Genomic DNA, 13,848 nt, shown 5'->3' with positions numbered 1-13,848 from the left:
CGAGTCACTCTAGCTCAACTTCGATCTGCATACTTTAACAGGTTAAACTCTTACCTATCCATAATCAACCCCGATATATAAAATGTATGTCCAGCTTGTAACGTGTCCCCACATGGCACCAACCATCTTTTTAACTGTATTGTGGAACCAACGCCTCTAACACCCCTTTCATTATGGTCCACTCCTGTTGAAACCAGGGCCGAAACTGTTATTCCTTTTATAATATTATTCCTTGCAAAACTATTAAGTTTGGACTTTAATTATATTTGGATCAAGATAAAAATTATCTTCGGATTTTTATTTTTTGAGTCCGATAGAACTAGTTAAACTCGGACTTTTAAAAATAAAAGTCCGGAAATAACAGCTAAATCCGGACTTTTATTTTTTAAGGCCAAAACAAAAGTCGCGCATGATAACTAAGAAACGGCTCATCCGAAATAAAAAATTTTAAAAGTCCGAGTTTAACTAGTTCTATCGGACTCAAAAAATAAAAATACAGATTTTACTTTTATATGTGGACTTTTATGGAAAAAGTTCGAAAAATAAAAAGGATGCATGATTCGACATGATATTGCTATAGGGATACCTGGGAACTCAAACATTTTCACCTAGGACAATTTTTGACCAGGACTTTTTCGACTCCAAAAAAAAAATTATTTTCCGTCCCTGGTTGAAACAGCAAGTTTCCTTGGACTGTCGTTAGAGGATATTGATGATAATTTGTGATCGGTTGCACCTATTGGATGGGGCGAAGCACTGCTACAACAACAACAACTTATCTAGGATCGAGATCGGTTTTATTTGCAATGGCATTGTCACAATGCAACGGTTTTTTGAATAGATTTAGCCTACCTCACCGCAATCATGCGTGTAAAAGCACCGCCCAAAACCTGTAGACCTTATAATCCAAAAAATGAGATGAAAAAGTTTCATTTGATTTGGAAAAATTTCATTTGACTTGAAAAACGCTTCTTTCGATTTGCAGAAAGTTTAATTTGGGTGAATCATTTCATATTTTTAAAACATTTGTGATTTTTTCCGAACTTCTGAAGTAAGCCTTGCGGCAAGGCGAAGAGGAATCGTCTCGTTCTGGCCGGGAACCAGGATTAAAAGCGAAATGCATGTCAGCTAAGAAATCAATCGGAGAATAGTTCTTGCAAATAACCGCTACTTTATTAAGATAAGATAAGGCAATTGAAAAGTATGTAAAGTCTTCTTTAGGCGAACAAAAGTTACGCCCTAAAAAAATAATAAAAAAACGAAGAGGATTAGCCTGAATGCATTGAGCCACTTGAGGGTGCTGCCACAACGTTCGTTAAAAAAATTTGTCGCCAACAGTACCTTGATGAATGGCTCGGAATCGTGAATGGTGTCGAGAAAAGAAAAAAGTTCACCGAATGAAATCGGCAAGTATTGAAGGAGGTATAATTATGGCCTGTATGTGCGCTACGCAGATATGCAATGAAAACAAGTAAGGCCGGGACTGTCTTCGGCTGGGCCGAAGACTTCATACCTTTCAAGAATGGGGCTGAACAATAATCTTATCCCGTTCGTAATCTCCGAATAATCGGATGTATAAGATAAGAAATATATAGTGAACAGATCTACATACCTAAACGATTTTTAAGATAAATATAAAATAAACAAGTAAGGAAGGTTAAGTTCCATGTAGGAAAATGAACCGAGGGAAACCCTGGAATGTGTTTGTATGACATGTGTATCAAATGAAAGGCATTAAAGAGTATTTTATGAGGGAGTGGGCCAAAGTCCTATAGGTGGACGGGATGGGATATCGCCATAAAGGTTGATCAGGGTTGACTCTAGAATTTGTTTGTACGATACGGGTATCAAATTAAAGGTATTAATGAGGGTTTTAAAAGGAAGTTGTGGTAGTTGTATAGGTGGTCGCCTTTTCGAGATATCGCCATAAAGGTGGACCAGGGGTGACTTTAGAATACGTTTGTACAATATGGGTATCAAACGAAAGGTGTTAATGAGTATTTTTAAAAGGGAGTGGGCCTTCGTTCTATAGGTGGACGCCTTTTCGAGATATCGCCATAAAGGTGGACCAGGGGTGACTCTAGAATGTGTTTGTACGATATTGGTATCAAATTAAAGGTATAAATGAGAGTGTTAAAAGGGAGTGGTGGTAGTTGTATATGTGAAGGCGTTTTCCAGATATCGACCAAAATGTGGACCAGGGTGACCCAGAGCATAATCTGTTGGATACCGCTAATTTTTTTATATATGTAGTACTTGCCAAGATTTCAAGGGTTTTTTATTTCGCCCTGCAGAACTTTTTCATTTTCTTCTACTTAATATGGTAGGTGTCACAACCAGTTTACAAAGTTTTTTCTAAAGTTATATTTCGCGTCAATAAACCAATCCAATTACCATGTTTCATCCCTTTTTTCGTATTTGGTATAGAATTATGGCATTTTTTTCATTTTTCGTAATTTTCGATATCAAAAAAGTGGGCGTGGTCATAGTCGGATTTCGTTCATTTTTTATACAAAGATAAAGTGAATTCAGATAAGTACGTGAACTAATCTTAGTAAACATATATCGATTTTTGCTCAAGTTATCGTGTTAACGGCCATGCGGAAGGACAGACGGACGACTGTGTATAAAAACTGGGCGTGGCTTCAACCGATTTCGCCCAATTTCACAGAGAACAGTTAACGTCATAAAATATATGCCCCTACCAAATTTCAAAAGGTTTGGTAAATTTTTGTTCGACTTATGGCATTAAAAGTATCCTAGACAAATTAAATGAAAAAGGGCGGAGCCACGCCCATTTTTAAATTTTCTTTTATTTTTGTATTTTGTTGCACCATATCATTACTGGAGTTGAATGTTGACATAATTTACTTATATACTGTAAAGATATTACATTTTTTGTTAAAATTTTACTTTAAAAATTTTTTTTTTTAAAAGTGGGCGTGGTCCTTCTTCGATTTTGCTAATTTTTATTAAGCTTACATATAGTAATAGGAGAAACGTTCCTGCCAAATTTCATCATGATATCTTCAACAAATGCAAAATTACAGCTTGCAAAAGTTTTAAATTACCTTCTTTTAAAAGTGGGCGGTGCCACGCCCATTGTCCAAAATTTTACTAATTTTCAATTCTACGTCATAAATTCAACTCACCTACCAAGTTTCATCGCTTTATCTGTCTTTGGTAGTGAATTATTGCACTTTTTCGGTTTTTCGAAATTTTCGATATCGAAAAAGTGGGCGTGGTTATATTCCGATATCGTTCATTTTAAATAGCGATCTGAGATGAGTACCCAGGAACCCACATACCAAATTTCATCAAGATGCCTCAAAATTTACTCAAGTTATCGTGTTAACGGACGGACGGACGGACATGGCTCAATCAAATTTTTTTTTCGATCCTGATGATTTTGATATATGGAAGTCTATATCTATCTCGATTCCTTTATACCTGTACAGCCAACCGTTATCCAACCAAACTTAATATACTCTGTGAGCTCTGCTCAACTGAGTATAAAAATAGGTAGGTACTTTGTGTGAGGATGCAAAGTTTCAGGTTTTTTGTGGTCTGCGTGTAAAAACTATGACTAGGAATCACGTATTTCAACAATATATGACGTAAACGTAACTATTGGATGAAATTTTATGAATTTTGAAGCTTCTAGCCGTAAAAAAGGGGCAAAAATGATAGTTTATATGAAGTATATAATATATATACCACCGATCTCTATGATTTTTTCAGACAACAATATATGCTATATACGTAAGCATTCGGTGAAATTTGAAGCTTCTAGCTGTTAAAATGGGGCTAAAATTGCGAATATATATATATATATATATATACTATATATATATACTATATATACCACCATATATATACTATATATACCACCGATCTTTATGATTTTTTCAGACAACAATATATGCTATATGCGTAAGCATTCGTTGAAATTTGAAGCCTCTAGCTCTTAAAATAGGGCAGTAATTACGAAAAGTTTCTTATCTGAACAATCGGTTGTGGGAGATATATTCGACCGATCTCATCAATTTTTTCAGGCAACAATGTGTGCAATATACGAAAGTATATCGTGAAGTTTGAAGCTTCAATCTGTTAAATTGAGTAAGATATTACAAAAATCCTCTTTTTCTGAAAAATCGGTTGTATGGAGGATATATGCTATAGTGGTCCGATCCGGCCGGTTCCGACAAATGTCTAATCGGACACCCAAATACACCCGCTCACCAAATTTTATCAAGATATCTCAAAAATTGAGGGACTAATTTGCATACAACCAGACAGACGGACAGACGGACATGGCTATTTCAACTCAGATCTTCAACCTGATTATTTCGGTATACTTAATGGTGGGTCTATCTATTTTCCTTTAAGGACTTACAATTTTGGGTTTCGTGACGAAATTAATATACCATTTCATTTTCATGAAAGGTATAAAAAAGGCAAAGCCTTCCATGGCTATGTTCTGTTATGGGAACAGGCGAGAAGACGCTCCTACCAAGAAAGTGTTTCAATCGATACCCATATTTGAAAATAGTAAATGCCTTCCCTGAGTTGGGAGAGGTAGGTAGATGAAGACGTGATCTCCCTTGGTGCTCTTAGTTTGCGTCAGTGATAACGAAACAACGGGTACCTAGTGCGGTGAAAGCGGTAAAGATGGGTTTGATGGTGAATGAGGACAAAACGAAGTACCTGCTGTCATCCAGCAAAGAGTCAGTGCATACGCGCCTTGGCAACCACGCTACTGTTGGCAGCTATAATTTCGAAATAGTAAAAGACTTCGTTTAGTTGGGAATAGATTCCTTCATGAATGCATTCACAGGTGAATGTACAATGAGACATACTGATACTGTCTCAGTATACATTGTACTTCACGCCAATGAGTTTGTATTGTATGAGTGATGGTATGCAAAGAGAAGTTGTATGTACCCGCATTTTGTCTGCGTTGTATATGCGCGCATTCATATTGTCACGGATATTAACATCACTAAGTTATACCATCACTAAGGCGATGCCAAGGCCACGATAAGCAGTATTTACGTCAATAATCAAATCATGTATACACATATATAAGGCAGCCGAAAGATGTCACACACAGATGCATTTACTGATACGCCTATGTGCGCGCGAGAGACTGTAAACTACAAACATTCACATCAATAATTCAATCTTTATGTATCTACCTAGACGAATAAATAATTGCGTTTACACATATGTACCATGTACGAATACGAGCAGCAGAGAGTCAATGCGCAAACACACGCATATAGCTGAGAAGTTTGAGAGCTCATGGACAATGCTAATAAGTTCTGGAAATCGAAGAGCCTAGAAGTATGCAGCGTAAACTATAAAAGCGGGGCAGGCGAGTAAGAAGTGATTCAGTTTGAGTTGAGCTATCAATCAGTTGATTAAGCACGCGATCTGGCGGCCAATAGTAGAGTTTCATTTGAGTTATCAATCAGTTTGGTTATTAAGCCAGCGAGTAGCAAAGTATAAGTGTTATTGTGAAGTACTTAATAAAGGCCATTTTTCCATCATTCAATATTGGAGTTATTTATTCAACAGTTTAGTGATTCGAACTTAGCAGAGGATTGCAAATAAGAGGTTTTGCAGCAAATTCGTTACAATATCATTACCAAAGAAATTCATACATACACATGTCTCATCGAGAAGCACAATGAGATAAACGTTGTACAAGTTGTACCAATGAATATACTATGAGTACTAAGTACCTATGTACTTGTTTTCGTTCTAAAATGATGTGTGCATTTATGAAAATTTAAATGTTTCGTTGAAACTATGAAAAACGTAACAAAAAATATGGGTATCTATTATTAAGTGGCGAATGCAAAATTTTTTAATAAGAAATAAAAATACTAAATATATTTTCTTAAGAGCTAATAAACGTTTACTAATCAGACATGCTGGAGAAATTTGCAATGTTTCCCGCCTTTCATAAAAAAATTTCAAAAATTAACAAAAGTTCAAAATATATATTGCGCCGTTATCCCTAATCACCATCAACTTGTATGATGTATGTATAGAATTATTCTAGGCTGGAAGTCATTGATTATTTGGTAAAACGTTATTTCCCTAAAATGAATATAAACGAATACATACATAAAACTATTTTCATTAGACAATGAAAATCTGCGATACAAAACAATGGTAGGCATTCTCAATTTATGTGGGGATTTCCCATAACTAACGATCCTGAAACATGTATGTTGTGCACCGCTAATCACCATACATACACATGTATGATGATAGACACTTGCCTGCCTGAAGGCCATCGATTATGGCCTTAAAAATGGGTTAGGATATATTTATGTATATACATATTGCATTGTAGAAAAATGTCATCGATTTCTTTAACTATTTATATAATTAAACGCACTTCAGTATATATAGAATACATGTACATACGCTTTGAAATAAAGCGCGGAATAGAACTATATAAATAGAGAAATTAACTGAAGAAAGATCATACCAATGGATAACTACATTGAAGTATCACCAACTAAACCACAATACTTTTTCTGAAGCCTTTTAATATTTAGTGCACAAATATATACATATATCATGGACCAATTAACCTCAGCTAATTCACCGATGTCCGTAAAAAATCGCAAATTTGCCGAAATAAAAGAAAAAATAGTCAAGGGAGACGACAAAATCTTTTTAACTGCCAGAAAGAGCAAAGTTTGGAATATTTTCGGCAAAACAGATATTGACGGCAACTTTTTGGACAAAGTAGTAGCTTGCAAAGACTGCAGTAGCGTTTTAACCTTTACAAAGATCACATCGAATTTAGTCAAACACAAGTGTTACAAAACTTTTACAGATCGAGTTGACAATAGGCCTCGAATAGATGTTGATGACGAAACAAGAAAGGACGTTGTCCGATCTGCTACAGGATTGGTTGTAAAAAATTGCCGATCGTTTCAAATTGTCGAGGATGAAGGCCTGTAGGAATACAAAGAGCTAATATTGTCAATAGGAGCCAAGTATGGTCCAAATGTAGACGTTATAAAATTGCTACCACACCCTACCACTGTATTCAGAAACATAGACAAGTTCTACAAAATTGCCTACGATGAAATGAGAACAGAATTAAAGGAACTAAGTGGCGGATTTCTTGGACTCACTTCGGATATATGGACATACACTGTTTCAAAGCATTCCCACTTATCACTAACGCTGCACTTTATTATAAATGCAAAATTAGTCACAAAATTGCTTGCTTTTAAGTCCACGGACTCCGAGCACTGTACCAGTAAGAATTGCCTATTCCAATATCCTGCTTCACAATAGATCAAAGAATTCTGCAAAAAGTGACGGAAGCTCTGGACGAATTTAATTGCTCCTTGGATAAAGCCATTATTGTTACGTATAGAGGAACTAACATGAAAGTCGCTTTCCAACATCACAACCACATATTTTGTATTACCCATTTATTGCACAACATAGTGGAAAAATCTCTTAACGAGTCAGCCGATATTAGCGAAATGAAAGAAAAATGTTCACATGTCTTCAGGTATTTCAAGAAATCTGGAGCCAATGCACAATTAACAACAACCCTTAAAAGCATTTCTCCGACAAGATGGAACACAGTTTACTACATGCTACAGTCTCTCAAAAATAACTGGGTTGACGTTGGAAATATTTTGGAGGAAAATCGTCAACTGAGCTGTATTAGTGGAATAAGCTTAAATGCCTTAACAGATACTCTTAAAGTGCTGGCTAAATTTGAGGAAACATCAAAAGAGTTGGAAAGCGATAGCTATCCAACCTTACATTTAGTAATATTATATGTTTACTACTTAATGCTGCATTGTGAATCAACCAACGATGAGTCAGAATGCAAACAAGATTTGAAGCTACGGCTGCGCATATTGCTTAAGGACATTGTACTTAGTAATTTAACAAAGATTCATAAAATATCTCTATTTTTGTTCCCACCGACTAACAATCTCTCCCAGTTTACTGCTGTTGAGAAAAATGAAGTCAAAGAACATTGTAAAACTTTGCTTGAAAGGCAAATAAATGAAGACAGTTTGGAAAACAATGAAAACTGTCAGCAGAATTCTCTTTCAAACGAAAAAGAATGCCTATTTTCCGGATTTCTCCAGCCTCAAAACATTCCTAGTAATTTTGATGGAGTACAACAAGAATTTATGCTATATGAAAATATTTCTGAGGTCATGCACAACGATTTGACGTTCTAAAGTGGTGGGAGTTTAATAAACTTAAATATCCTCTATTATTCCAGCTAAGCCGAAAAATATTTTGCTACTCCTGCTAGTAGCGCCCCTTCAGAAAGAGTATTTTCAAGCGCCAAGCAATTACTTTCAGATAAGCGTAGTTCCCTAGGGTTTAACCCGACATGTGTTGAAGAAATTATGTTTTTACATATCAATATGAAACATATTTAGAACATATATAAAAAAAAAACATGCTTGCTTAAATCAAAAGCTTAACTCTTTTGCAAAGTCAAGGCCGGAAATAAAAGTTTTAAGACAATAAGCCATTTTTTTTCATAGTTCATTCCGGCTGCTGAATAGAGTAACACCTCATGTCGGCTGCCTTTTCAAAACCGTCCTATCTCAAGATAACTTTCAATAATTTCCTATTTCAAAATTTGTCACAAAAACGCCCTATATTAGAATTAGATTGAAGAACGCATTATTTCAGAATAATTTTTATTAACACCCACCTACATCAAAATGCATTGAACTTATGCTCATATAGGGAGTTTTTGAAACAAATTTTGAGATAGTGTATTTTTGAATAAAATTCTGGCGTATGGTATTCTTAAAACAAATTCTGAAATAATGACCAAACCAACATAATTCTTTATCAATTCACGAAATTCAGAAAATTAGTTAAGTCCCCCAAAACCTGTTGACATTTACAAATTGATTATCCCCGTTTTCCTTACTTTGTAAAAGCATCCTGTCCAGAATTTTCAATTTGGGAGTGTCTTATTAATTTATTCGCATTGTAAATATTAACGAAAAGTAAAACTTTAAAATTTTTTACGAAGAAATTCTATGAAAAAAATTTTGCGCCTCCCGACACCGACAATAAAATTTTTCACATAGAAATTCAGGGGATACACAGTAAACTGGGTCGATTTGTATGGACGAAAGTTAACCGATATCGCGCCATCGATTTTTCGATAGGATTTGGGCTCAGGAAAAAAAAAGTTCCACTACGCATACCCAAAAAAAAAATAATTTTCGAGCCTGCAAAAAAAAATGACGAAAGGGTAAATTTTTTGACCAAAACACTCCCCAAAACCTAAAAAATATTTTTTTTCTTCAAAAAACTGTTGTAAAAATGTTGGCGATAACGGTTTTTTGAAAAAAATATTTTTTGGGTTTTGGGGAGTGTTTTGGTCGAAAAATATACCCTTCGTCATTTTTTTTGCAGGCTCGAAAATAATTTTTTTGGATATGCGTAGTGGAACTTTTTTTTTGCTGAGCCCAAATCCTATCGAAAAATCAATGGCGCGATATCGGTTAATAAATGGACCCAGTCTAATACACAGAACTAGGAGAATACCCGCACTTGTTTTTATTCCCAAACAAACGATTGGGTTTGAAAAAATTTATGAGCTCAGAACTTTTTAGACCGGAACGTGGACGCTCAAGCTCGGTCAACTAAGCCGAGCGATTAGCTTTCTCGCGAATTAACTTGTTTGCGATTCTACTATTTATTATTTTTTATTGCTATTTACTAACAGACCCGGCAGACGTTGTTCTGACCTAAATTTGGTCTATATGCATACATTTTAATAAGCTTTTTCCGTCTTACTCTGCCCTCCCCCTCTTCACTTTTTCCTAATCCTTTTATTCACTCCTCTCTCCAGTGGCGGATCGTGAGCTTGCGTGTTTCTCACGCAGGTACTTTTGATTTCGCTTTATTTGGCCCATTGGATCCATCAACCTTTACCTCTAACTTTCGTGGTCTTTTTCGAGTCTTCTCCACCAGCACTCGCTTACTGCTGAACCCAGGCTCAAAACTGAAGTTAAGTGGCACGTCCTTGTTCTTATACTGCATAATCTTTCTCTGCATATCAATCCTGATATCAAAGTCAACTAAGAAATTCACTCCCAATATGACTTCATCAACGATCTCTGCCACAACGAACTTGTGTAGAACCATGACCTTTCCAATTAAGACTTCACATACCACTTCTCCCTGGACTTGGTTATATTCGCCAGTAATCGTACGCAATTTTGCTTAAGGTAATGGCTTTACTCTCCTGTTGAACAAATCACATCGGATCAAGGAATGAAATGCGCCCGTATCGACAGTCAGTACACGTTCTTTGCCATCCACATTTCCTCTGACGTTAAGACTACTCGACTTTCTTTCAATTTGCGAGACAGATATCACAGGACATTCAACAGCTGGAGCTAGCTCTCGATTTTTACATATGGCACGCTCTTGCTCATCTCCTCCCGCTTTGCGTTTACAGCCACCCAAGTTAGAACTACCAGGACCGGTGCTGCAATGACGTTCAATGTGACTTGGGTTACCGCACTTGAAACACTTCCTAACTCCGCCATTTTTCTGTTGTAACCACTTCAGTGCCTCCAAGATTGTGTATACCCAGTCTGGCCTTTCCACTTCCACGCGATGAGCTTTGTACGCTGGCTTACTCAAAAGTGAGGCTGTTTCCTGAGTCAGTGCATGCGATACCGTTTCAGCAAATGTTAATTTTGGATTCGCATATGTAGCTCGTTTCGTTTCCACATCTCGTATGCCATTTATGAAGCTCTGGATTTTTACCCTCTCGGTGTATTCCACGGGTGCGTCCGCATTTGCTAGATGGGCCAGTCTTTCGACATCCGACGCAAACTCCTGCAAAGTCTCATTCGATTTTTGGTAGCGATATTGCAACTAAATTTTATATATCTGTTTCCTATGCTCGCTTCCGTAGCGTTTCTCAACAGCGGCCATCAATGCTTCATAACTGTTCCTTTCGTACTCTGGAATAGTCTGTAATGGCTGCAGGCCCTTTCAATGCCACGAACAGTGCAGCAACTTTATCTTCCGAATTCCAGTTGTTCACTGCAGCGGTCTTCTCAAACTGTAGCTTAAAGACCTGGAAAGGAACAGAACCGTCAAAGGATGGTGTTTTTACCCTTGGATTACTCGCCGAAACTGCTGGGAGATTTAGTTGTAACAGCTCCATAAGACCTTTCAACGTTTCTATCTCGGCATCAATTTTTTCCTCGAGTTGTAAAAGTTTTGTATCCTGCTCTTTCAGTTTCGCAAAGAGCTGCGATGATACCTGTTCCGAAATTTGTATCGACATTTCAGATATACGTGCCTCTTGCGCTTGCAGTTGAGATGACATATATGTCTTCTGTTCTTCCAATTGAGATGACATTTGCGACGACATTTCTGAAATGCGTGCCTCCTGCGACTCCAGCTAAGATGCCATTGTCGATGTTTGTGCAGATATTGTACTCATCACTGTCTGCGGTGTTTCGTTTTTTTCTTCCATTTTTGTTGTTGTCTTGTCGCTATCAGAATAAAAGACATACTTGTCAGCATTGATTCTTTCAAATACCATAGATACCCTTAGTCGTATTTGTAGCTGGGATTTATTGCCAGTAGTAGCCAATCCACGGGGTTCCAACGCCTCCTTCAGTTGCTGGATCGTCAATTCGCTCAACTCTGCCATGTCCAATTTGTATTCCCAATCTTCGAATTTATTCAACAATTGCCCTTCTGACACCAATTGTAACGAATTTACTGAAATTCCGCCTATTCCAAATCTTCTTCTAACGTTCGAATCACTAAACTGTTGAATAAATAACTCCACTATTCAATAATGCAAAATGGCCTTTATTAAAGTACTTCTACTGCTCTACAGATGGCGTGCTTAAATCAAACTGAATACTGATTCTCAGCTTTACCTCCTTTTATACTCTTTGATTTCTCGTTCGCATACTTCTAGGCGCTTCTATTTCTAGAATTTACTAGCAGCTATAAAATTGCCAGCTATAACTACAGATGCACGTTATAGCTTCTCATATGCGCGTGTATATGTGAGTGATACTTCCACAGATAATTGCCTACTTTTGGGAGCATCTCAGATAAGATATATGCATGTTTTTGTGCATCTCTCGCCGCTGCGTATGCGTACATATATATAGACATAATGATTGATTCGTTTATGTAGATACAAGTGACTGCCTGCTTTATTGTTGTTGTGGCTTCATTTACTTAGCGTCAGACTAGTGATGTACAACTTAGTGTCACTAATATTCGTCACAATATATAGATTTATTTTAATATTTGTATGTATGGACATATGCCGCAGCTCAATTACATGAAACAATCATTGGCTCAGACATGTTTGCTATTTTGTTTTGCCAAAGCTGCTATGCAAATAACCCTATTTATTGAAGCAATTTATGTGCCGAATAACTTCCGCTAAATGTAATGCACTCGGCTGTGCTAATAAAATTTATGTCAATACACAATGCAACATACACACATAGGAATGTAGTGCAGCAAGGCACATATGAACATGCATCACACATTCTTACGAACATTCGTATGAGTCTGTAGTAAAATGTAAATTTAAATAGTATATACTCCCCCCAACTCTGTTTTAATTTAACTTTTCACTTACTGAGTTATTTGAATTTCCGGCGTTTAAAATTAACTTCATCTCGAACCGGAAATGCATCCAAAGGCACACAGCGAGCAATTGCGAGTGCATACAACACAAATTTGCATACGAATACAAAGACGAATATTTACATATGTAAAATGTAAATGTAAATACATATATGCGAGTTACTTACACACACAGCAGAGTCCCTTCTTGCCAAGGCCAACTAACATATTCAGGCATAGATTGCAATATGCCGGTTTACTAAAATGCTTCAAACGCCACACGTGAATACCATCCTCCTTTAGTGCCGTATTGTCAACGCCTGCAAATGAAAAGAAGAAAATTGCGTAAAAGATGTAAGAATAAAAAAGATACATAAGAATGTAATTGAATCAAAATAAAATATGCGAAATCGAGTTGATGGATTGTGCCATCGTAAATTTCTTTATGGGTTTGTCATGCAAATTTTACACAAAACATTCAATGTTCACGCAAAAGTTCGAATAGCAGCTTGAATATCAGTTTTACAAGTAAAGCAGATATGCTTTGAATGAAACTGAAATCGTTAAGATACATCAGAAGTGGACGAGGTTCATATCATGAATTGCGAATCACATTCTATTGTTGAAATGGTTTGCAAACAAAAATATGTAAAACGACTTGATAATATAACAAGTAATGGAGTGAATCGTGAAGAAAATTTCTCGAGATTTTAAAGCTCGTAACGTTAAAAATTTGCGTGCCTGTATTCAGAGGTTCTATTAAGTTTACAATTTTATTTTGAGGTGTCCCTTAATTATTTCAAGGCTTCTACTGACAACTTAAAGATAATATTTTGGCAGGTGCTTCACTCGCCTTTAACGAGAATCATGCCAGCCCTAAGATGCAACTAAAGTCCACAAAATCCGAAAGTTCAAGGGGTCGAAAAAATCGCCCAGTGGCAGCCGAGTAAGTACCAGAGGGTGATAGCATCAACCGCGTACCGGACTAACATCCATTAAGGGACTGGCCAAATCCCTATTTCTTATTTCATAAACGCTAAACCATTCTTTTCAATATTGCTGTACCGGAGACCCAGCAAGGCTAAACAACTCCGCATACCCTACATGTTACTTTATCAAGTTGAATTCCCATATCTTTAAGACAGCCTGGTTATCAATAAGGTTCGTTTCGTTGGTATCTGAGAGTGT

General features: G+C 36.6%; 1 protein-coding gene across 4 annotated transcripts in view; it reads right to left on the bottom strand.

Annotated features, from left to right (window-relative positions):
* Positions 1 to 13,848, bottom strand: part of Dgk (diacyl glycerol kinase 1) — a 494,377-nt gene that overhangs the window by 87,639 nt on the left and 392,890 nt on the right. For all 4 annotated transcript variants that reach the window (XM_067774053.1, XM_067774054.1, XM_067774056.1 and 1 more), the window contains exon 11: positions 12,849 to 12,980. In XM_067774053.1, the coding sequence (XP_067630154.1) occupies positions 12,849 to 12,980 (132 nt within the window). The remainder of the gene's footprint in view (positions 1 to 12,848; positions 12,981 to 13,848) is intronic.

Source organism: Eurosta solidaginis, chromosome 3 (genome assembly GCF_040869045.1).
Source record: "Eurosta solidaginis isolate ZX-2024a chromosome 3, ASM4086904v1, whole genome shotgun sequence".
NCBI classification, from domain to species: domain Eukaryota; kingdom Metazoa; phylum Arthropoda; class Insecta; order Diptera; family Tephritidae; genus Eurosta; species Eurosta solidaginis.
Note: the sequence above shows the minus strand (reverse complement) of the source record. Positions and strands in the feature narration are given on the sequence as shown.